Here is a 24,641-nt window from a genome sequence, read left to right as displayed (position 1 = left end):
TTCACAGACAGAGTAAGAGGTCATATGTTTAACCTGATCACTCACACAGCTCTCTGACTTGATTGTGTTTGTGTGTGCAGAGTATGTGAATGCCAGGACATCCCTACAGACATGAAGTCCATCACAGACCGAGCTGCCAGACGCTGCTGTGGACAGAGCTCTTCAGAGGTCAGCTGAACTTCACACACTTTAAGAATGTGACACATTATAGAATGACTCTTTTTTTTTTTTCAGCTCTGATTACAAATCAGGAAAGAGGAATCATTTTCAGACAAAGGGGGACTAATACAGAGTTTTCTTTCTACCAACAATCATGAAGAATCTTTTCTTTATAAAGTAGTCTTTATAAAGACTAAATAAAAATTAAGGTCGGGGGAAACATTTCTTTGTCACTTCTTCATGCTGTCCTGCTCAGCACCACTGAAACAAATTTCTTCATTCTTTGTCTTATTGGTTCTGATGAAATCATTTTCAAATTACCTCAGTGTCACAAATAAATGTTTCATGAAGTACATTTTCATAAGAGGAGTGCATTTACACATCAAATGGACCAAAAGGATCTCTACCAGTTGAAGTGGTTTGGCTACTGTTTTCCCAGCAAATGTTCTTTGTCCATGGGATCTGCATGTGAGTTGACAAATATCCTTTCTCCTTCAAACCTGAGTGATTATTGTGATGTCAGGTCTGGGGCATGACAATGAGCTACCTGTTCAGAGAGCCGGCCACCAATCAATTACCCATTTGAGAAGGGACCGCTGTCTCCGCGCTTCAGAGGAGAACACGCCCTGCGCAGGTGAGGATGCCCACTCAATAACCACTCAGTTTTCTGCACCGCAAAATTATAAGGCCCTATAATAACAACTGCCCTGTATAGATAAAGTTCTAGAAAAAGCAACATGAAATTAAAGCGGCAAGCAGCGTTGAGCAGGCCCTCGCACTTGTAGTGCGTCTGGGTGTGAGCCGGCCGAGTTACATATTCTGGAGCTCTGCCGGTGCAGCTGTGAATTTGCTACGCGGTTCCGACGTCGCATGAAGGTGTTATATGTCACTTCCTGTGTCCCCTATGTGGAGCTACATAGCACTTGCCCCTATGGTATCGGTATTGGTGTGTAGATGTCTGCGGGGTGGGAGAGTTATCAAGCACGTAAAGTTCGGTTCTAATTCCTGTTTCATGGCGAATCATCGAAGCCTCAGACACGCCCATTGACGAAAACTCGCAAATAGCACAACTTTTCATCTTCAATGCCTTTAGAAGGCACAGCAGAAATTGGACGTCGATCTGACTAAATCCCTAGGAGGAGTTTGTTAAAGTACGAAGTGTGTAAATCACAGGGGGGGGGGGGGGAGAGAGAGAGAGAAAAAGAGAGGGATGGAAGGAGAGGAACAGAGAGAAAAAGAGAGGGATGGAAGGAGAGGAACAGAGAGAAAAAGAGAGGGATGGAAGGAGAGAGAGAGGGGAGGGAGGCAGCCTACACATATACACACAGAGGTACAGACAGTAAAGGTGATGTTGCTATAGACTAAATGAAAAATGGTACAGATTTATAGTAGTGTTAATGATAACAATCGTAATGTTAATGATTATAATAACAATAATAACAATAGGACTAGTAACAATAGTCGTTGCAGCAGAGGGTGTCGAGCAGGAACACGGGGGCAGCAGGTGACCGCACCACAGATCAGACTCCACAGCTCCAGAGCCAGAAAACCTGCAGGAAGGATAGGAGAGAGAGGAGAGGGACGAGAAAGCACAAGACTACCGGAAAGGGGAGAAGTTGTGTGAGTAACATGCAATAATGGGATGAGGTTGCATACAGAGGGAGAGAAAGTAGAGGAGAGAGGAGCTCAGTGCATCATGGGAAATCCCCCGGCAGCCTAGGCCTATAGCAGCATAACTAAGGGATGGTTCAGGACTCACCTGAGCCAGCCCTAACTATAAGCTTTATCAAAGAGGAAAGTCTTAAGCCTACTCTTAAATGTGGAGATGGTGTCTGCCTCCTGAACCCAAACTGGAACCTGGTTCCACGGAGAGGAGCTTGATAGCTGAACGCTCTGGCCCATTCTACTTTTGGAGACTCTAGGAACCACAAGTAATCCTGCATTCTGGGAGCGCAGTGCTCTGGTGGGATAGTAAGGTACTATGAGCTCTTTAAGATAAGATGGTGCCTGACCATTAAGAGCTTTGTAGGTAAGAAGAATGATTTTAAATTCTATTCTGGATTTTACTGGAAGCCAATGCAAAGAAGCTAAGACAGGAGAAATATGATCTCTTTTCCTGGTTCCTGTCAGAACACGTGCTGCAGCATTCTGGATCAGCTGAAGAGTCTTAATGGACTTTTTCGAGCAGCCTGATAATAAGGAAATGCAGTAATCCAGCCTAGAAGTAACAAATGCATGGACTAGTTTTTCTGCATCAGTTTTAGACAGGATGTTCCTGATTTTGCAATATTACATAGGTGAAAAAAGGCGGTCCTTGAAATTTGCCTAATGTGAGACTTAAACGACATGTCCTGATCAAAGATAACTCCAAGATTCCTCACAGTGGTGCTGGAGGCCAGGGCGATGCCATCAAGGGAAACTATATCTTTAGATAATGCGTCACGGAGGTGCTTAGGCCCCAGAACAATAACTTCAGTTTTATCTGAGTTTAACATTAGAAAATTACAGGTCATCCAGGTTTTAACATCCTGAAGGCACATTTGAAGTTTAGCTAACTGATGAGTTTCATCTGGCTTGATCTATAGATATAACTGAGTATCATCTGCATAACAATGAAAGCTTATGGAATATTTCCTGATAATATTGCCTAAAGGAAGCATATATAAAGTGAAGAGGATTGGTCCGAGGACAGATCCTTGAGGAACTCCATGACTAACTTTGGCATGCATGGAGGACTCATCGTTAAGATTTACAAACTAATAGGACTTAAACCGGCTTAGAGCGGTTCCTTTAATGCCAATGAAATGTTCCAGTCTCTGTAATAGGATCTGATGGTCAGTGGTATCAAATGCAGCACTAAGATCTAATAAAACCAGTACAGAGACAAGTCCTCTGTCTGATGCAATAAGGAGGTCGTTAGTAATTTTCACCAGTGCTGTCTCTGTGCTATGATGAGATCTAAATCCTGACTGAAAATCCTCAAATAAATTATTGCTCTGTAGAAAGTCACACAGCTGTTTAGCAACTGCTTTCTCCAGAACCTTAGAGAGAAATGGAAGGTCTATAGTTGGCTAAAACATCCGGATCAAGTTTGGGCTTTTTCAGAAGAGGTTTAATTACAGCTACTTTAAAGTACTGTGGTACATAGCCTGTTGATAGAGATAGATTGATCATATCTAGTATAGAGGTGCTGACTAAGGGTAAAACATCTTTAAGCAACCTAGTCGGGATGGGGTCTAAGAGGCAGGTTGATGGTTTAGATGAAGAAATTATTGAAGTTAGTTGGTAAAGATTGAGGGACGCAAAACAGTCTAAACATATCTAGTTCTACAGCTGTTTCTAAGGTTCCTGAGTTTAGAGATAAGTTGGTGCCAGTTGAGGGCAGGTCTTGGTGAATTTTGTCTCTAATCTTTCCAGAGCTCAAGGTCACTTTACATGGTACATTTACAATACATTTACACACTAACACACAACTTACAATCACATAGGATACATATAGTCACATTTAAAAGAAATACATGTTAAATAGATATGTTTTTAACTGTGTCTTGAATGTAGCCACAGATGAAATATTTCGAAGTGAAAGGGGCAGTGAATTCCATAATTTTGGAGCATTAACACTAAATGACCTTCCACCTACTGTAGACAACCGGAAACGAGGGATGTACAGTAAACCAAGTTCAGTTGATCTGAGAGACCATGCAGGGCGGTAATGGTCGTGGGGATTAAAAACAGCTTTCACAAGGTGGTGTAATGTGAAAAATTAAGACTTTTTTTGTTTGTTTTTTTAACATGCGGGAAGTACAGTCACGATGCTGGGTCCACATTGGACGATGGCATCGTTTATCAGCCCCGCACTAGTATCAACATTACGCTTGTTTCGGTCGCTTACTGTCCCCTGCAGGTAGCCTTTCCCCTGATAGCTTGTCCATAGCCCAGTCATCATCAGGCCTAATTGTAAAAGGACCAAAGCTCTTAGACGAAAACACAGACAGCACAAGTTCGCTGTGCTAAAGCATCCCCTTCAGGTGTTATTGTCCTCTAAATGGGACCATCATGATTTAGAATTCCAATGTCAATGTTATGAACGAACTTTACCTAACAAACAGCACTCTAGATTAAACCTTAACAGTCTTTGTAATGACTTTACACTAGGTATCCTTCAGGAGAGGAGCGCTGCATTGCCTGTAAGCTGTGTGAAGCTATCTGCCCCGCCCAGGTACACACACACACAGCCACACTTACAAACAACATCCACTGCATATGTTGCTTGATTGCCTCACATCTATCTTTGTGTGTGTGTGTGTGTGTGTGTGTGTGTGTGTGTGTGTGTGTGTGTGTGTACACTGCTCAAAAAAATAAAGGGAACACTTAAACAACACAATGTAACTCCAAGTCAATGACAATCCTGCGAAATCAAACTGTCCACTTAGGAAGCAACACTGATTGACAATCAATTTCACATGCTGTTGTGCAAATGGAATAGACAACAGGTGGAAATTATAGGCTATTAGCAAGACACCCCCAATAAAGGAGTGGTTCTGCAGGCGGTGACCACAGACCACTTCTCAGTTCCTATGCTTCCTGGCTGATGTTTTGGTCACTTTTGAATGCTGGCGGTGCTTTCACTCTAGTGGTAGCATGACTTTTGGTATTTGCCAGAGAACACCAAGATTGGAAAATTCGCCACTGGCGCCCTGTGCTCTTCACAGATGAAAGCAGGTTCACACTGAGCACATGTGACAGACGTGACAGAGTCTGGAGACGCCGTGGAGAACGTTCTGTACGGCCTGTAGTGTGGTTTTCCACTTTGATTTTGAATGTGACTCCAAATCCAGACCTCCATGGGTTGATAGATTTGATTTCCATTGATAATTTTTGTGTGATTTTTGTTGTCAGCACATTCAACTATGTAAATACCAGGTAACTGACAGAGCTTTATGCCAGTTTTTTGTCTGCTCTGTGTCTCTTCATCTCCAACACTGTGTGTGTCCAGGCCATCACCATCGAGGCAGAGACTCGTGCTGATGGCAGCAGGAGGACGACTCGCTATGACATCGACATGACCAAATGCATCTACTGCGGCTTCTGTCAGGAGGCGTGTCCTGTGGATGCTATCGTAGAGGTATGTGCATTATCCCATGTTACAGCACAGTGTGAACTCAGGGTTTCTGCAGGTTCTCAGAATTGACCTAACTTAAAAGAATTAATACATTCAGAACAGTAATCAAATTTAATATTTTATTATAACTTGTTTTCAAAGCAGCAATAAAAGTAAGGTTTACAGCAGGTAAGTTCCCATTTATAAATAAATGTCACTGGAACCAAATGGAACAATCTGACATTTCTGACAAAATACTGAGTGAATCAGCCTTTTACCAGTACTGCTGGTTTTGCGGCACTTGCAGTAACTGCCGTACTTATGGTGAACTTGTGTAATTTACACTGGTCTCCGCTAGCTTTGCTCCATGTATGTGTGTGCGGAGCTTTGCTGAGAGAGGAGGGCAGCGGCTGCAGCGTGGTGGCTTGCTTGTTCTATGGGCTACTTCTGTACAATAGTCAGTGTTAATAGGCTATTACTCGTGACTTGTAACCAATTAGCTAGTACTGTGGGCAGACTCTGCTCCGGCACACAGAGTGGTGAGTACAGACAGAGAGAGGCGATTGCATCAGAGCCAAAGGAGCGCATTTTTTAATTAATTAATTATGTAAGCTATCTGCAATTAATCCATCAATATAATACCAATGGTTGCCCAGCAGATGCCGCCACTTTATCAAACATTTCTGGACAATTGCTTGTTCAGTGCTCAAGAAAGCTTAGTTTCCCCCACCACTAACTGTTATTTTAATGTGATGATCCTCATCTTTACATCTGTCCTTTCTTCTTTTCCTTTTATTCCTGCTGTTACCTCTCTTTCTTACATTCCTCTCTTCATCTTTCCTTCTTTCTTCAGGGTCCTAACTTTGAGTTTTCCACTGAAACCCACGAAGAACTGCTCTACAACAAGGAGAAGCTGCTCAACAATGGAGACAAGTGGGAAGCTGAGATAGCTGCCAACATACAAGCTGATTACCTCTATCGATAGACACCACACACACAGAGTGTACAGTCAGCACACCAGCATAACCTCTCTGACATCCACATACGTCCATACTGTACATACTGAAAGAAGACTGACTCAGCTGCGACGGATGTGCTTCAGGGTTGGATTTGGGTTTGCTGATGCATCTTTAAGTTTTGTAACAGTTCCTTTGGTGTCAGTGTCGTACTCTTCTTATATGTTGAATATACCTTTCTCTACACATTTATTGTAGAATGATGAATACTACCAATGCTGTCTGTGTGTTAAGTGTACAGCTGTCTCAGCACGGCCCACTCTGGGATCATGAGAGCCATGTGGTTGTCTGTACAGTCCCATTGAACTAAAACACAAGGAGGTTGAGTCATGCTGTGACAGTATGAGTGCTGTACACTGATTGCAGACTTTATCCTGGATTGATTCTGATGTCCTACAGTATACATAGACTATTGTTATTATTTTGAGTGTCAGTGCAGAGTTGTATGGCCTTTGTGCTCTTTCTACCCTGACTCAAAAAATTAAATTCTGTTAGAAACACTTGATGTGTCAAGCGTGAAAGTTTTGTATTGACTTTGGAAAAAGTAGGAGACACAAAAAGAGCAATGTAATCCACTTCTCAAGGTCACCAAATTGGGTAGAATCAGGCCATTGATGAAGGCTGCGGTCCCTGTGAGATGTGGTTTAAAACTCTGGAAAAAGGTATTAAATGGACACAGTTAAAAGGGCTTTTTGTTTTGTTACTTTAGCTTGGCAGCTAGCGATGGCTTCTCCCTCTCCCATTCGGTGTGCCAAATATTTAGAAGCTTTCATTTCTAGAGCATTTATCAATTATCAAAGTACCTTACAGAGAGTTAGCCGTTTCTCTGCCTCTTTTAATGATAATGGTACATATAACAAGTGTAGTTTTTTTTTCGCGTTGGCAGTGAGGCTTAATGAATTGGAAACTCAATCGTTAGCTACTGTAGTTAGCCAGCCCTAAATAGCCTGTGCGGACCGGCCAGAGGTAGTTCCTGTCTGAGGTAGCTGTCCCCTGGCATCTCCTGAGCACCCAGGAAGCCAGGGAGGCTGGGTGACTGTCCAAAAGAGGAATAGCCCTAAGCTTAAGACCACTGTTCAACACCAACCCGTTTACATTTCTCACATCAGGGGTTGACAAGATTAACGTTGAGTCGTACATATGCAAAAACAATGTTGGGCACCGTAGTTTTCTCTGGAACCCTGCCAAATCTGACCAGTGATGACATGTATGTCATCATTTCGCTGCTGGTTGTCAAGGTGGTGTCCAGCAAACGATGTGGGCTTCGTAGCTCATTGGCAGACATTCTGGGCAAGACCTGGGCCCAATCCCAATGTCCCCCCTAAGCCCTGAACCCTCACAGACTTTACTGATGTCACTTGGAAAGTGATTGAGTTTGAGAGGCTGCAAGGGCTCACAATGCTGTAAACAGGAAGTTACCTTGAAGACGCTGAAACACGTTGCACAAACATAACGTCAGCTTTGGTGTCAATGCTTGTTTGTTTACCGTCTTTCTTCTTCACTTAATACGCGGATTTGCCGTGATATTTCTTTTACTTCCAGGCTTCCCCTGGTAATCCCCGTGTGTCACGTCATACCGCTATGAACTGTGAGCAATTCCCTCAGCCAAAGTCTGCAGAAATGCGGACTTACAAAAAGAGTCAAAATGTCTGCAAGAGAGCCCTCGCACACTTGACGATTTGACAGTGGGACAGCCCTAAGCCCTCACGGACTTCCCAGGAACGCGCCTCAAAGTCTGTGAGGGTGGACATTGGGATTGGGCCATAGTCTGATTCGGAGAGACGGCATCCATCCCACTTATGATGGAGCAGCTCATATCTAGAAACCTGGCCAAGTTTATTAGTGGACCAAATCCATGACAATCCAGAGTTGAGACCAGGCTGCAGAGTTGAAATTAATATCAGATTATCATTTATTTTGTCTTACTGAAACCTGGCTGGGTGATGGAGATATGTTAGCCTAAATGAATCCACGCCTCACAGTCAAATTAATACTCTCATTCCTCGAGGCACAGGCCGAGGAGGTGGAGTTTCATCTATCTTCGACTCTAGCCTACTAATCAGCTCTAAACCTAAACTAAATTATTTATTTATTTATAATTATTTATATATTATTATTATTTGAAAGCCTTGTTCCCAACTACCCAACCTGGAAAACACTGCAGCCTAGGACTGTCCCCGACTAAGGATTTACATAGACTAATCAGAATTGTCAAGTCCTGCCTATAGTCCACTGATTCATGTGTGCTTTTGTGTGCGGGGGGGGGGGGTCGCACACGGTAGCTCAGCTTTAATCTTGAGAAGATGCAGAGCTGCAGTCTATTCATTCAACTTACACTGTAAATATCCAGCTAAACTGAGGCTTTTTGAAGATCGCTCTCTCTCTCTCGCCTGTCATTCACCAGTCTTGTGTGAGTTTTGCATGCATTCTATACTGTTGACAACTACACGCACGTTGCGGTTACCCCTATTTCAAGTAGCCGGCTATTTAAAAAAACAATAAAATATTCTTTGTGTGGTTCATTAAAGGTGATAAATTATCCAAAAGTCCAGCGAGGTGTGGACAACTCGGCACAACACCAGTGAAGCCCATCCGACACGCGCGCACTACGGCTTCACCTTTTGAACAAGGCTCAAAAGGTGAAGCCGTCAACACCAGAGAAGGAGACTCAAAGGGACATGTTTTTGTACAGAGCATACATAGCCCAGAGGAAGTATGCTGTTGCCCTGGATGATATCAAGGCCAACTCTCCACCCCAGCTTCAGGCTGTCAGGATGTTTGCGGAGTATAAATCCAATGAAAGCAAAAGAGATGCTATTGTTGCTGATCTAGACAAGAAGATGGCAAGGAGTTTGGTTCCGCCAACACCACTTTCCTCCTCACGGCTGCTCCATCTACTACCATGAGATGAACGCGGATGCCTACTACATTTTCCAGGAGATGTCTGACAAGTGTGTTCTGTTTTTTGTTGTTGTTCTTTTTTTCTTCTACTTTGATGCTTAGTCTGCATATCTCGTGACTTAATATGGGAAAAGGAGTGGAACTCTGTACAAGCCTAGTCTGGCTTCGTTCCCTCCTTGCATTGTTCTGGACTTGTACCAAACGTGCTAAACAAATAAACTAAACTAAACTAAACTAAGTACTCCTCTACACTGCTGCTCCTCAACGGGCAGGCGGCCTGTTACATACTGTTACTGTAGAGCAAGTAGGAGGAGGCTGAGGGAGTGCTACAGGAGGCACTTGACAAGGATAGCAGTCACCATGAGACGTTGATCAACCTCATTGTGCTGACCCAGCACCTGGGCAAAGCTCCTGACGTAACCAAAGGGTACCTCTCTCAGCTGAAAGATGCACACAGATCCCACCCATACCTCAAAGATTATTTAGCTAAGGAGAATGAGTTTGATAGACAAGTGATGCAGTACGCTCCCACCGCCACAGCATAAGACATCTGCTTTCACTGTAACACCTCAATTATGAACCATAAATTCTCTACACTCTGTCTTTGTAACATGCATACCTGCATTTGTTTATTTTAACTTGTAAGAAAAAGTGTGTTTAATTGAAGCTGATTCTGATTCTGTCAGCCTTTAGTATCCATTCTTTATAAATCTGCATTTCTCCTATGGAAACAATACATATGTTTAATGTAAACATTCCTCTGAAATGACAATAAATGTTTAATACCTGTGAAGGAAAAAAAAAAAGGGGTGGCTGTGGCTCAGGAGGTAGAGCGGGTTGACTATTAATCGGAAGGTTGGCGGATCAATCCCCAGCTCCTCCAGGCTGCATGTCAAAGTGTCCTTGGGCAAGATACTGAACCCTGGCAATTGTTCTGCCAGTTCCGTGTGAATGATGAATGCAGATGGCCTAGGCCTAGACTGCCTGTGTTACTAACACAACTTCTCCCCTTTCTGGTAGTCTTGTGCTTACTCGTCCCTCTCCTCTCTCCTCCTATCACTTCCTGCAGGTTTTCTGGCTCTGGAGCTGTGGAGTCTGGATCTGTGGCTGCGGGCCACCTGCTGCCCCCGTGTTCCTGCTCGACACCCTCTCCTGCAACGACTATTGTTACTAGTCCTATTGTTATTATTGTTATTATAATCATTACGATTGTTATCATTAACACTACTATAAATATCTGTACCATTTTTCATTTAGTCTATAGCAACATCACCTTTACTGTCTGTACCTCTGTGTGTATATTGTGTAGGCTGCCTCCTCTCTCTCTCTCACCCCAACCGGTCGAGGCAGATGGCCGCCCACCCTGAGCCATGGTTCTGCTCGAGGTTTCTGCCTCTTAAAAGGAAGTTTTTCCTTGCCTCTGTCGCCTAGTGCTTGCTCTTGGTTCAATTCAATTCAATTCAATTTTATTTATATAGCGCCAAATCACAACAACAGTTATCTCACAGCGCTTTTCATAAAAGAGCAGGTCTAGACCGTACTCTGTGATGATATTTACAGAAGCCCAACAGTTCCCACCAAGAGCAAGCACTAGGCGACAGAGGCAAGGAAAAACTTCCTTTTAAGAGGCAGAAACCTCGAGCAGAACCATGGCTCAGGGTGGGCGGCCATCTGCCTCGACCGGTTGGGGTGAGAGAGAGAGAGAGAGAGAAAGAGAGAGAGAGAGAGTGAAAGAGAGAGAGAGAGAGAAGAGAGAGAGAGAGAGAGAGAGGGATGTAAGGAGAGAGAGAGGGGAGGGAGGCAGCCTACACAATATACACACAGAGGTACAGACAGCGAAGGTAATGTTGCTATAAACTAAATGAAAAATGGTACAGATATTTATAATAGTGTTAATGGTAACCATCGTAATGTTAATGATTATAATAACAATAAGACTAGCAACAATAGTCGTTGCAGTAGAGGGTGTCGAGCAGGAACACGGGGGCAGCAGGCGACCCGCAGCCACAGATCCAGACTCCACAGCTCCAGAGCCAGAAAACTTGGTGGGAACTGTTGGGCTTCTGTAAATAGCATCATAGAGTACGGTCTAGACCTGCTCTTTTATGAAAAGCGCTGAGATAACTGTTGTTGTGATTTGGCGCTATATAAATAAAATTGAATTGAATTGAATTGAATTGAAGATGTAGTGTAAAAGGGCTTTGTGTGGTCAAAAGACTAGAAAGGCGCTATACAAAAATACGGAGCATTTACATTGACACCTACACATGCGCACTGACGACCCAGGGTTAGGGTTACAATTTTGGATTTTACTTTTGGATATTTATTGGAAGATTTATTCTTTTTACATGTTTATTTACAGCAATAAATGTTGAAATGTATATTGTAATAGGCTGTATATTAAGTTATTGGGAGAAAACTGGTAGTTCTATGTAAAATCAGACATTGAGCACCCCCATATTGCCAAAATGGCGTGATCCTTGTTTCACTGCGAAGCTTCGACTGTGAGATTGACAGTCGAATTAGGCTCCGCCCATCAAAGCATTGAATCTTCGACTATTGGGGGTCAGCCCTACTGCAGCCAATTCTTTTTGTTACAGTATACCGAGCACCTGGTCCATATCAATTTTTATCCTTAAAACAGATACAGTTACTGTAGATGATTTTAATATTCATGTAGTTTTATCCTTTTTGCCGTAACACTACTTAACAAGAGTACTTGCTAATTAAAAATTATGTTTAATTATGTCATACAATAAAATGCAAATTAATTATTTAAAAATCATACAATGTGATTTTCTGGATTTTTGTTTTAGATTCCGTCTCTCACAGTTGAAGTGTACCTATGATAAAAATTACAGACATCTACATGCTTTGTAAGTAGGAAAACCTGCAAAATCAGCAGTGTATCAAATACTTGTTCTCCCCACTGCATATACACACACATATATATATAAATATACACACACACATACATATACACTAGGGGAGAGCAGGGAGATTTTAAAAGATTATGTTGTAGACAGTGATATATTTTTCCTATAGTCACTAACTGGTGTGGTCTATGAATATCAGGTGGTATTTTGTACAAATGTAGAACAACTTCCATATAATTTCACTTTAAACATAAGAGGCACATTGTTACTTTCAACTCCATCAGTTGGGTCAAAAGTAACACAACTAGATTTTTTGTGTTTCCCTTTTTCTTATTAAATATACGTGACCTATGACCTTGTAAATATGTAACTGCAAATGTATTTTGTCCTTGCACAAAAATTTATAAATTACATTTTCATTGTATTTATAATTTTTATTGGCAATGTCAATCCATTTTATAAAACATTTCTTCAACAATAATATGAAAATGAATATTCATAACATAAATATAAATTCTCAAAATAATGCAAAGATAGTCATGTTTCTATCCAGCTGTTTTTATACGCAATTCCAAAATGTGCATGAAAACATCTGGCTGAATCAGACCTCTGTCTGTCTTTCTAACCCTCACTCTACAACATAAACATGTTTCAATACATGCTGCAACACAGAGAAATTCACCACATTAGCAGCGGGACAAAAGAAACACTTGTGGTCACTGTAGCAGGACAAAAGTAACACTTGTTATTTTCAGCTAAAGTAACAAGTGTTACTTTCGTCCCGACAGGAACTCCTGACATATCAACTTGATTTATTTTTACACTGAAAAACTCTGACAGGGTGTGTTAAAGCACTAAATAACCTGTAGATTAACCATTAGTACTGTGACACATGAAACGAGAGACACAACTTGGAATTCAAAAATCAGTAGGCCTACTGCTTCAGAAATTTACTTACTGACACAAATGCAGTCAGGGCTCTGAGAAAATCGCCTTGTTATTTTTGTCATTGACAAGGTTAGAAATATAGTTTTAATTGAAATAATAATTGCTTTCATCAAATAATCCACCCTTTGCAGCAATTAAAGCCTTGCAGACTTTTTGCATTGTTACGGTGGCTCCGAGGGCTCAGCGAGGATTTTCTTTGAGGACTACTTTGCATTTGCTCGGAATACTTTTGCAGTACCTCGCAATACTTTGCGTCTCACAATATGTTTTGAATTCCCTCACAATACTTTTGCGTTACCTAGCAATACCTATCTTCTTCCGTTACTTCTGAGCCATAGCTGTCATTTTGGCTCAGGCAGCTGCTCCCAGCTCCTTTTAGGTGCCCTGACGTGAAGTTACATGAGCTGTGTACGGACAGGTGGTCCATTTCAGGTAAAGTTTTGTGTTTTAAATGACACAATGTAACTATCGAATGTCAGCATTGGGCAAAGGGGAAAAACGCAGTGATTTTGATAGTGAGGTGGTCCAACTCCTTTAGTCTGTAATGTTTGCACAACAGTGGTGTTGTCAGTGTGTTTAACGTTACGGTTTCTGCAGCAGATTGTCTTTCATTGCAGCAGTAGGCCTGTTAATACGTTGTTTATAAACTTCAGGATTGTTGTCCTCCAATGAACGTTAGCTTCACAATGTTCACTTGAGTGAGTAAGCTAACTTTAATGTCGTCATTGCTGCATCTGTAACATATAGACGACAACATGCAGTGTCAATTAATGGACTGTGGAATTAGCCATTGTTTATTAGAACTTTGTTGTTTACATTAATAACATAATGCTACGTAAAAAGTTAGCAGTTGCTCTTATCTGTGAGGGCCTAATGTGGACACATTTTGCTAACATGCTGATAAATATGTGACTTTTACCATGCAAAAGGGATTTTCTTTCCATAATGAAAGAGTTGAAACACCAGCCTTTTCTCACCAACTGGGAAAGACTTGAAGAGACATTAATTCCTCAGAGGTTCTTTAAAGATTCACTTACATGTGACACATTTTTATTTAATAAGATTTTGTCTGTTTTTTTTAAATAGTTTTGTCTTGCGTACAGTATATGTAATATGAGATGTCAGCTTTGTCTGGCATAAATTAAAGAATGTAAAGAAAGGTCAAAATGACTGAATTAATAACTAACTGTTATGTATGTAGACATGGAGGAGGACATTGAGGACTTCCTTAAGTCAAGGAATGTTGCAGAAGAAGATATAAACTGAATGAAAATGGACAAGGTAATGATATAACTACCCTTGAAAATGATCTTTCAAATTAATAACTTATTCACTCAGTATTGAATATATTTCTGATATACTGTAGCCTAAACATTTTTCAGATTAATGTTGTCTGCACCCATTTGAGTTGTACTCAGTTAAAAGAAATGTAAGTAATTTTGAGTTTTAATTTCTAATTGCCGATTGACCGAGCTGTCTTTTGTATTATGACAGATGAAGAAAGGGCAAAATATATCTCTTCATATGGCAACCGCTTGGCAGGAGGGAAGGAAATACTGACTAAGAAGCAGTTTTAGATTTGCCAAAAGATTGCCACAAGACGGATGAAAAAGGCTGGGTCTCTTGGAGAACCAAGTCGAACCTCTGCTGTGCAGAATGTTGGTGTAATGGCAAGACATAAAAATTGTAATGCTAAAAAAAGCACACAGAGGATAGAGGTTGGGTGGCTGCATTTCCAAATGATGACTTTCATCAAGTGAGGTCCAAGAATGGAGGAGGAACTAGGCATCTGTCTCAGATTCCTCAGATGACAGTGAGATGTACGAAAAGGTAATATGTAGAGCAGAAAAAATTTACATTTACCGATGCCAGCTTTTCGAATGTGTAGCTGATTTTCATAAATTACAATTACAATACAACAAGTATTTTTTAATTCAGCTTAAGCTCTTAAAATTCTCAAGGACCTTTCTTACTTTTTAAAGAAAATATGATAATGCACACATTTGGGGGGACTTCAACTTTGAAATAATTTAAAAAAACATGACTACAGTATAAAGTTGCTTCAGTTTTCCACACTTTATTGTTTTATACAGTAGATTAATTAAAAATATTATTTGATTTTGAATAAATTCACAAAAATTGTTATTGTTATGGTTATTGAGTGTAGATTGATGGGGGAAATGCTTGTCAAGCAACTGTTTATTTGTTTCTTTAAAACTCACCTCGCTGTGTATTTTTTGTTACTATATATGTTTTTTAACAGCATCCCAAAAAACTCAGACGACCTGATCAACAGATCCAACTTTGGATTCCCGCACTGCCACCCCAAGCAGCAGAACACTCAAGTCCAGTGCAACACTCGATAGCAGATGATCTTGCATCGTTGAGTCCAGTTCAGCATGTCACACCCATGTGCAACACAGGGAGTTATTATGACAAACTTCAACAGAGATTTGGCTGAAGATGGTGTTGATGACCTTCCTACAACTCTTCTATGGACAGAAGACCATTCTGATGAGACTGGTGCACAACCCCCAGAAGTATATGTGGTAATAGATTTTTGGTTATATTTAAAGTCTAACCTTATTTGTAGCATCATATAGGTTCATGTTTTTGTTTTGTTTGTTTTCATTCCCATTTTATATTCATGTAATATTTCCGCAAAGCCACCAAATAAGCTCTCATCGCTCTCAAGCTCATCGTTACGTATGTCCGTATTCATATTTCTTTGCTGGACTTTGACATGACATATCTTGATATACACAGATCCAAACATTGACACAATGAATGTTGTATACTTGACATTGGTATAATCCTGCAGTATTAAAAAACTAAAACTGTCCCTGACAGTATTGGTCAAGATATCATGGTCTTGTTTTTTCAGCACCATAAATGTTTGCCAGCCATCCATCCGTATTTCACAATGAATGCCTAGATAGGCAAGTGTTACTGACATGTATTGTAACACACCCTACTACATGTAGTGAAATGAACTGTCCAAACTACTCACCACACTGCCTCTTTAATGTGGTCAATGTAGGAGTCCATCACGACAGTCCATACATTTTACCATAAAGCCAAAATTCCACCAATACTTAAAAGTAATGTGTTTCCTTGCGTGGTGGCACTTCAGGGCACACTTGAGGAGAGTGAAAAAGAGGATTTGCTTGATTTGTTTTCACAAATGGGTTCCCATCTGAGCAAAAAAAAAAGGTAGCCATTGAAACTATGGCCCAAGAACCCAAATACGTAATAGACTGCTTTTCAAGCAGCCTGGCAGATGTGCAGTCGAGCCTAACCAAGTTAACTCATGACTACAACGTTATAACCCAAATTCACGGCCCCACCAGGAGAACAACAAACGCACGTGTGTACATTTACAGCTGAGGTCTGCAGTTTCATTTTACAATGGGTAGGCTGTAACATTACAGAGTTGTTTTCTTTTAGCATGAAATAATCCCATACTTCAGATACTTTCTTCTTCGTCCCTTGCTATTTTCTCTCTCTTCCTCCATTGTTCACAGCGTAAGCACAATGTGCAACAGTAATAAATGTGAAACAGTGTGCTGTATAGTTACATGGATTAAACGAAGCATCAATGCAAATTCTTTGCGTCAATTAGTCAAATTAATTGATTTATTTACTATCTGTGAGCATACTTAGCATACTAACAGACTTAGGCAGGGGAGTATGAGTAATGTCTGTAACCAAAAAATAGGGAGGATAACCAACAAAGTCAACATCACTGCCAAGATAATGGGGATAATGAGCATTTTGCGCCAAGTGGGATACTCCCTACTGAGGAAAGACATCCAGCCATGTGAAAAGTATCACATAACAAAGAATGATGGGTTTTACGCAATAAGTGATTGATTAACTGTGATTGTGTAATCAGAACATGTTTTGATCTTTACAATATGTCCCTTTGAGGTTTTAATAGTGTTAATTTATGCATGCTTATCTTTAAAAAAGATTTTACCTCCATGGTTCTTATGGTGAATGTTAAGATTAGATCATCCAAAAATATAACAAATGTTGGGACAAAGTTTTATAGTCAAATATAGCTAAATTTACTATGTAAAAGTAGAATTATTAACAAAGATTAAACAAATTAGAACTAAAATTAGTACACAAAAGAGGCCACTTGATGGCAGTAGAGGATAATATAATTCATCATTAGAACTCGCAGGAAAGGGTGCCGTCAGCAAACACAGAAAAATAAATTGTGCACATATTGTGTATTATTTCTGAAAATAAAACCCCAACAAAATCCACATTACAATAGCTTAAAATTTCAGTGTTTATCCATAGTTTTATGTAATTTTATGTGACCTTAGATGAAAGTAATTTGGTTGGTTATGATGCTCTCCACAGTTATTTTACATTTATGGCACAGCATGTTTTGGGTATCACCCCCTACAACCCTGTTGATATGACCTCAGAATCATTATAGATAGATTATAGATTGTTCATATTTGCCTTTTGTGTCTATATTTTACAGCTTTTGACATTTATTTGTAGACATTAATATAAAAAAATAGACAACATGAGTTTCACATGCACCTCCCTTCTGAGGTGCATTTTATTTGCACATTAAAATCCAAAAAGAAACGTCACCTAATTAGCTTTAAAGGACTAGTTTGCATCACTAATTTGCTTTACTAACCTCAGATCATCCAGTCACCTCCATCCTTTCTTTTCCTAACAACCACTTTTTCAGACTCATCTGAAAACTGAAAAATAATTTAGGGCCCATGTCCACCAAAGTGTTTTTTGCCAGCTGAAAACGCCAGCTGCTCACGCCAGCTGCTCACGCCAGCTGCTCTTCTCAAAACGCCCAGCAGGGCGCGCTAGCGGGTGTTTTTGAGGCGCAGCTTCTTTTCAGACTGCTTTGGTTGATATGATACATTTGTTGCAAGTAGTACTACCTAACTTTACTGGATGTAAAAATGTCAACACAGAGTACAGTAGCCTACTTGCTCTGCATGAAGAGAAGTCAGCCTGGGCAATTCGGGGTTCAGTATCTTGCCCAAGGATACTTCGACATCCAGCCTGGAGGAGCCGGGGATTGAACCACTGACCTTCCGATTAACAGGCAACCTCCTGGCTCTACCTCCTGCGCCACAGCTGCCCTGTCGAAGCGCTCTGGCTGTGGTAACAACAGTGGTAACAACAGTCGTCATGGTCATTAGAACCGTCATGGCCAAGTCTGAACGACCATCGTTGGCATCTACACCTGAGGCCAAGAGGAAATGCTTGTTCAGTTTCCTGGGAAGTGATGAAAGGACAGCAATTTAAGTGGTGGCATAGACCCCCTCCTCTGTTCATTGATGGCTTCTCAACCCGGGTGTAAATGGCTTCCTTGACACCTCTTTCAAACCATCCATCTCCATTCTCTGTCTAAAATGTGCACCTGGTGGTCCTCAAACGAGTGTCATCTGTCCTTCAGATGTAAGTAGACAGCAGAGTCTTGACCTGAGGAGTTGGCCCTTCTGTGTTGAGCCATGCGTGTAGTGGTTGTTTAGTTTCCTCAATGTACAGGTCTGTGCATTCCTCGCTGCACTGGATCATATACACTAGATTGCTTTTCTTGTGTTTGGGTGTGCGGTCTTTGGGGTGTACCAGTATCTAAAAAACACAGGGTTGTTGGATGTTGGATGTTGTGTTTGTTGAAAATCCTCCTGAGTTTCTCTGATACTCCAGACACATATGGAATCACAATGTTGTTGTGTTTGACCTTCTTTTCCTCCTCCCCTGTAGTTTTGTTCTTCTTCCTGGATTTTGTGGCTGTTTTCACAAAGGTCCGTTTAGGGTCCACAGGCTGTAAGTGCCCCCTTCAGGTGGTTCTGTTCCTTCTCTCTGGCTTCTGCACTTGTGGGTATGTAGTCTGCTCTGTGGTGCAGGGTTCTGATGACTCCTAGCTTGTGGGTGGTGGGTGGTGGGTGGTGGGAATCAAAAAGTAATGGTCTGTGTGTGTGTGGGTTTCCTGTAAACCCAATTTGCAGGCTCCTGTCCTCTTCAGTGTGTAGAGCACAGTCCAGGAAGGCCAAACTGTTGTTGTGGACATCTTTTCGTGTGAACTTGATGTTACTGTCCATGGAGTTGATGTGTTCTGTGAAGGCTTGCACTTCCTGGGTTTTTTATTTTGACCTAAGTACATACCTGTACCAGTGGCTCGGTGCTGTTCCTCTGAAGGAGTGTAATGGGAATTCCAGACATTTTGCATGTAACCCTGGACTCAGGGAGACTAATGTGTGATTTGGCACTGAATCTGTGTACAAGTAACAGTCCAAATATCTCTGTTCTCTTTGTTATCCAGACTTCAGGGACAAATTGTTTCTGACTGACCCTAAAGCTGGATAAATAACAGGCTCACTCAGCTGTCCTCACTCATTCAAGCATACATGCATGTATGTGTGTTGCTGTGAGTCCTTCTGCAGAAGACTTGAAGAAAATTCACAGAAAGACAAGTGTTTGCCTGAGCTATTTATTTGAAAACCTCGGATTGCCAGCACAGGAGTTAAAGCCTTTTTCCTCCACTTCTTCCATGTAGATGGTCAGCCACAATGGGTGACACAGGTGAGCCCATGGAACAGCCATGCTTTTGTCTGTAGAATCCTCCGTTGTACTGGAAATAGGTGGTGTTAGACAGAGGTCTAGTAATTTACAGATCTGGTCAGGGCTGAGGCTAGCTCTAGTTTTCCAGGGTGTTGTCTTGTAGTAGCAATTTCTTTACGGATTCTACTGCCTACATGGTGGGGATGCACGTGAACAAAGAGGTCACATCTTAGGACACCGTGGTTTCATCTGGGTCCGGTTTTACTCCTCGAACTTTTGTGGTGTCTGAACAATAATGCTGTGATGATGTGTTGAGAAGAAATCCGCTTGACACTGTTCTTGATCATAAAAGTTTATTACATCAAGGAATTCAGCATCAATTACAAGCTCTGCAGCAGCTTGGAGAGTGACCCAGCCCGATGGCGACTCTGTCTCTCTGTACATCAAACACAGCTTATATAGGACATGTTTAGGTATCTGCCAAATACCATATAAGGGCACAGTGCTGTAGGATAAGTGTAAACATCTGTTAGACACCATAGAAGAGTTCAGTCCCTTCATAAACACTAATCTCTACTCCCCCTAACACTGGGTCAGAGGTCAAATTCCATAGGAGGGTTCACTGAGCCTCTTTCCAGCTGCTAGAGTGTTATTTTAAACTGTTATGGTCAAATACACATATGTTATACACCACACTTTTTTTACAAAGTCAATGGAGTTTTTGGATGTGGGGGGGCGTGTTACCAACCAAAGGTTGCCAAACCACATATATGGTAGATATGTGTTTGGCAATGTTGTAGGTGATGTAGTTGATGCTGCTGATAATAGGCCTGAGTGGGGCTCCGTCTTTGTGTATTTTGGGTAGTCCATATATGCATGGAATGGCTTCTTCAGGATACAAACATTAATACTGTTCCCGGGGTGATGGAGTTTTCTTTCTGAAGTTGTGGTCTTCTTCTACCCGCTGGTTGGGTCGTGCGTCAGTGTCTCATATGTGTTAGTGTCCATTAGTAGTGTGTGTCCGCTGGTAAGATGGTGATGTTTTTATCCTTGCTCAGTGATGTCACAGCTCTCATTTCTTGGATGGTGAGGTTGGAAGGGGGTGCCTTCACATTAGAAAGGGCTGCTGATACCTTTAGGCTGAGCCGTTCTGCTTCTGTTTCTGTTAATATGTTTTTCGTAATTGCTGACTCTGTAGCTATGATGAGGTCCACTATAGGTAGCTGCTGTGGTGTGATGGCGAAGTTTAGTCCTTTTGCCAAAACGTATTGGTTGGGTGAGTTCACTATCGGACAGATTTTTCATCCATCTGTTATCTGTTTCCCGTGTTGTGGGATTGTTATCCTTATTCCTCCAAGACAATTCTCCAGTTTTGTTTGTATTGCATGGGTCTTGTCTGTAGGTTTTGGAATTTTCAGGTCTTTCGTTCCTTGCTCTTGTTGAGTTGAGATAGCTGTGCTTTCTTGATGAAAGAGCTCATAGTACCTTACTACCCCACCAGAGCACTGCACTCCCAGAATGCAGGGTTACTTGTGGTTCCTAGAGTCTCCAAAAGTAGACTTGGAGCCAGAGTGTTCAGTTATCAAGCTCCTCTCCTGTGGAACCAGGTTCCAGTTTGGGTTCAGGATGCAGACACCATCTCCACATTTAAGAGTAGGCTTAAGACTTTCCTCTTTGATAAAGCTTATAGTTAGGGCTGGCTCAGGTGATTCCTGAACCATCCCTTAGTTATGCTGCTATAGGCCTAGACTGCCGGGGGATTTCCTATGATGCACTGAGCTCCTCTCTCCTCTTCTTTCTCTCCCTCTGTATGCAACCTCATTCCATTAATGCATGTTACTAACACAACTTCTCCCCTTTCCGGTAGTCTTGTGCTTTCTCGTCCCTCTCCTCTCTCCTCCTATCACTTCCTGCAGGTGTTTCTGACTCTGGAGCTGTGGAGTCTGGATCTGTGGCTGCGGGCCACCTGCTGCCCCCGTGTTCCTGCTCGAGACCCTCTGCTACAATTATTGTTACTAGTCCTATTATTATTATTGTTATTATAATCATTAACATTACGACTGTTCTCATTAACACTACTTTAAATATCTGTACCATTTTTCATTCAGTCTATAGCAACATCACCTTTACTGTCTGTACCTCTGTGTGTATATTGTGTAGGCTGCCTAACTCCCCTCTCTGTCCTTCCATCCCTCTATTTTTCTCTCTGTTCTTCTCTTGCCCTCTCCCTCTCTCTCTCTCTTGCTCTCTCTCTCTCTCCTTCACCCCCAACCGGTCGAGGCAGATGGCCGCCCACCCTGAGCCATGGTTCTGCTCGAGGTTTCTGCCTCTTAAAGGAAGTTTTTCCTTGCCTCTGTCGCAGAGTGCTCGCTCTTGGTGGGAATTGTTGGGCTTCTGTAAATAACATCATAGAGTATGGTCTAGACCTGCTCTTTTATGAAGGATCTGATGGTCAATGGTATCAAATGCAGCACTAAGATCTAGTAAAACCAGTACAGAGACCGATGCAATTAGGAGGTCATTGGTAATTTTCACCAGTGCTGTCTCTGTGCTATGTTGAGCTCTAAATCCTGACTGAAAATCCTCAAATAAACTATTACTCTGTAGAAAGTCAAACAGCTGTTTAGCAACTGCTTTCTCCTTAGAGAGAAATGGAAGGTTAGATATAGGTCTAATTGGCTAAAACATCTGGATGAAGTTTGGGCTTTTTCAGAAGAGGTTTAATTACAGCTACTTTAAAGTACTGTGGCCTGTTAATAAAGAAAGGTTGATCATATCTAGTATAGAAGTGCTGACAAAGGGTAAAACATCTTTAAGCAGCCTAGTCGGGATGGGGTCTAAGAGGCAGGTTGATGGTTTAGATGAAGAAATTATTGAAGTTAGTTGGTAAAGATTGAGGGAAGCAAAGCAGTCTAAACATATATCTGGTTCTACAGCTGTTTCTAAGGTTCCTGAGTTTAGAGATAAGTCGGTGCCAGTTGAGGGCAGGTCTTGGTGAATTTTGTTTCTAATAGTTAGAATTTTATCATTAAAGAAGCTCAGCTGAGAGCTATGGGAATACTTGGCTCAATAGAGCTGTGACTCAGCCTGGCTACAGTGCTGAAAAGAAACCTGGGGTTGTTCCTATTTTCCTCTATTAATGACGAGTAGTACGCTGCTCTGGCATTACGGAGGGCCTTCCTATAAGTTTTAAGACTAGAATTTTCCAGTTTGGTGGAACGCCAATTCCTCTGAAGTTTCCGCGATATTTGCTTTAATTTGCGAGTTTCAGTATTATACCATGGAGTTAACCGTCTTTGTTTTAGTATTTTCTTTTTTAGAGGGGCTACAGAGTCGAGTGTCATTCGCAGCAAGCCTGAAGTTGACAAAAACAAATTCGGATAAGAATTCAGAGTACGGACCAGGTGCTCGGTACACTATAACAAAAATAATTGGTTGCAGTGATTTCCAACTTGGATGTGAAAGACTAAGAACAAGGCTTTCAAATGAGTTTTAATTTAGTTTACGTTTAGAGCTGATTTGTAGGCTAGAGTCGAAGATAGCTGCAACTCCACCTCCTCGGCCTGTGCCTCGAGGAATGTGAGTATTAATATGACTGGGAGGGGTGGATTCATTTAGGCTAACATATTCTCCATCACCCAGCCAGGTTTCAGTAAGACAAAATAAATCAATATCATAATCTGAAATTAGTTCATTTACTAGTACACCTTTAGAAGAGAGAGATCAGTCCATATTTAATTTTCCTATTCGTTTACACTATTGCTCTTGTGGTTTTAATTTTTATGAGGTTTTTATGTACAGCTCCTCTTCTGTTTACCTTTGATTTAAATAATTTCAATGGTCAGGGGGCAGACACTGTCACTATAGGATTTTCACTAAATAACTCCTGAAATGGAGGAGCAGAGAAGTGTGTTAGACTGCGACTCTGCCTCCTGGTCTCAACTCTGGGTTGTCATGGATTTGGTCCACTAATAAACTTGGCCAGATTTCTAGAAATGAGAGCTGCTCCTTCCCAAGTCAGCCTGGCATCTCTCCGAATCAGACCAGGTCTTCCCCAGAAAGTCTGCCAATGATCTACAAAACCCACATCGTTTGCTATAACAGTGCGTGTCACATAGATGTTTGATGAATAAGGAGAGGAAGCGAGCCAAGCAATGAGTGTTACCGTGCTTGCATAGTTGTAATGTGTGGGAAATTTTAGTAGCTGCAGTCACAATTCAGTTTGTAGAGGAAACACTGTGGTGGAGACAGGTTTTGGGGTTTTTTACTGGCCCAAACCCGAATTTTTCCTTCAACAATCTCACAAACATTCATCACTTTGTGATTTGAAAACCTCAAACTTAACCTCATCTGTCCATAAAAAGAAATTTTCCACTTGTCATCTGCCCAGTGTGTGTTTTCTTGTGCCTATCTTTTTTTTTTCTTATCTTTATTGGATTTTCATTTTATAGAAAGACATACAAGAACAAATAACAGCAGAGAGGTGTGTAAAATGTTACAGAAGTGTACAAACATTCACCGTCAGAACAAATTTTTTATTTTTATATTATACACACTTGCTACATCGAAACAAAAACATGGTGGTCAGGGGGCCTCCCCAATGAAGGCACATAATCATGAGTCCACAGAAGATACATTAACATATAGTCCAGAGAGCAGAAGAAGAAACTGGGTTGTGCAGAGGGTGCACCTATACCGTTCCAGGCCTGTCCATCAGGCGTGACAAATCATGGTCCTTCATTTGTTTGATGAAACAAACCCATACATTTTGAAATACCTCCTGTCTGTCCTTAAGAGTGTAAGAATTTTTTTTCCAGAGATAAACAAGATATAAGTTCCCTAAACCACACAGCAATAGTGGGTTTACCAAAGTTTTTCCATGATAAGGCCATAGTCCTTTTTGCCTGTAGAGAACACGTTTATAAAAAATTTTCATGATGCTCCTAGGTTCCATATCTAATCTAGTTGAAAGAATCTCCTGTACAGACAGTTTAACCTTCTCCAAAACTCCCTCACTCTTGGACACTGCCAGAGGCAGTGAAATAAATTGCCCTTATTTACCCCACATATTTTACATGTGTC

The 24,641-nt window shown here is 41.3% G+C and overlaps 1 protein-coding gene and 1 long non-coding RNA gene across 2 annotated transcripts; both read left to right on the top strand.

The window, feature by feature from the left end:
- Nucleotides 1-5,218: 5,218 nt before the first annotated feature.
- LOC119914127 (NADH-quinone oxidoreductase subunit I-like) lies at nt 5,219-6,776 on the top strand (the record flags this gene model as incomplete). Its single annotated transcript, XM_038733185.1, is given in 2 exon segments — nt 5,219-5,284; nt 6,114-6,776. Coding segments are annotated over 2 exon segments (198 nt in total), but the record flags the coding sequence as incomplete, so codon positions are not given.
- A 6,446-nt stretch (nt 6,777-13,222) lies between these two features.
- LOC119899871 lies at nt 13,223-15,787 on the top strand. Its single transcript, XR_005443931.1, has 4 exons — nt 13,223-13,433; nt 14,203-14,282; nt 14,496-14,831; nt 15,265-15,787. It is a non-coding gene; the product is annotated as an uncharacterized LOC119899871 (long non-coding RNA).
- Nucleotides 15,788-24,641: the final 8,854 nt, after the last annotated feature.

This window comes from Micropterus salmoides, unplaced genomic scaffold (assembly GCF_014851395.1).
Source record: "Micropterus salmoides isolate LMB-PRFRI ecotype aquatic unplaced genomic scaffold, ASM1485139v1 Ms_hic_scaffold_1, whole genome shotgun sequence".
Classification (NCBI taxonomy): domain Eukaryota; kingdom Metazoa; phylum Chordata; class Actinopteri; order Centrarchiformes; family Centrarchidae; genus Micropterus; species Micropterus salmoides.
Note: the sequence above shows the minus strand (reverse complement) of the source record. Positions and strands in the feature narration are given on the sequence as shown.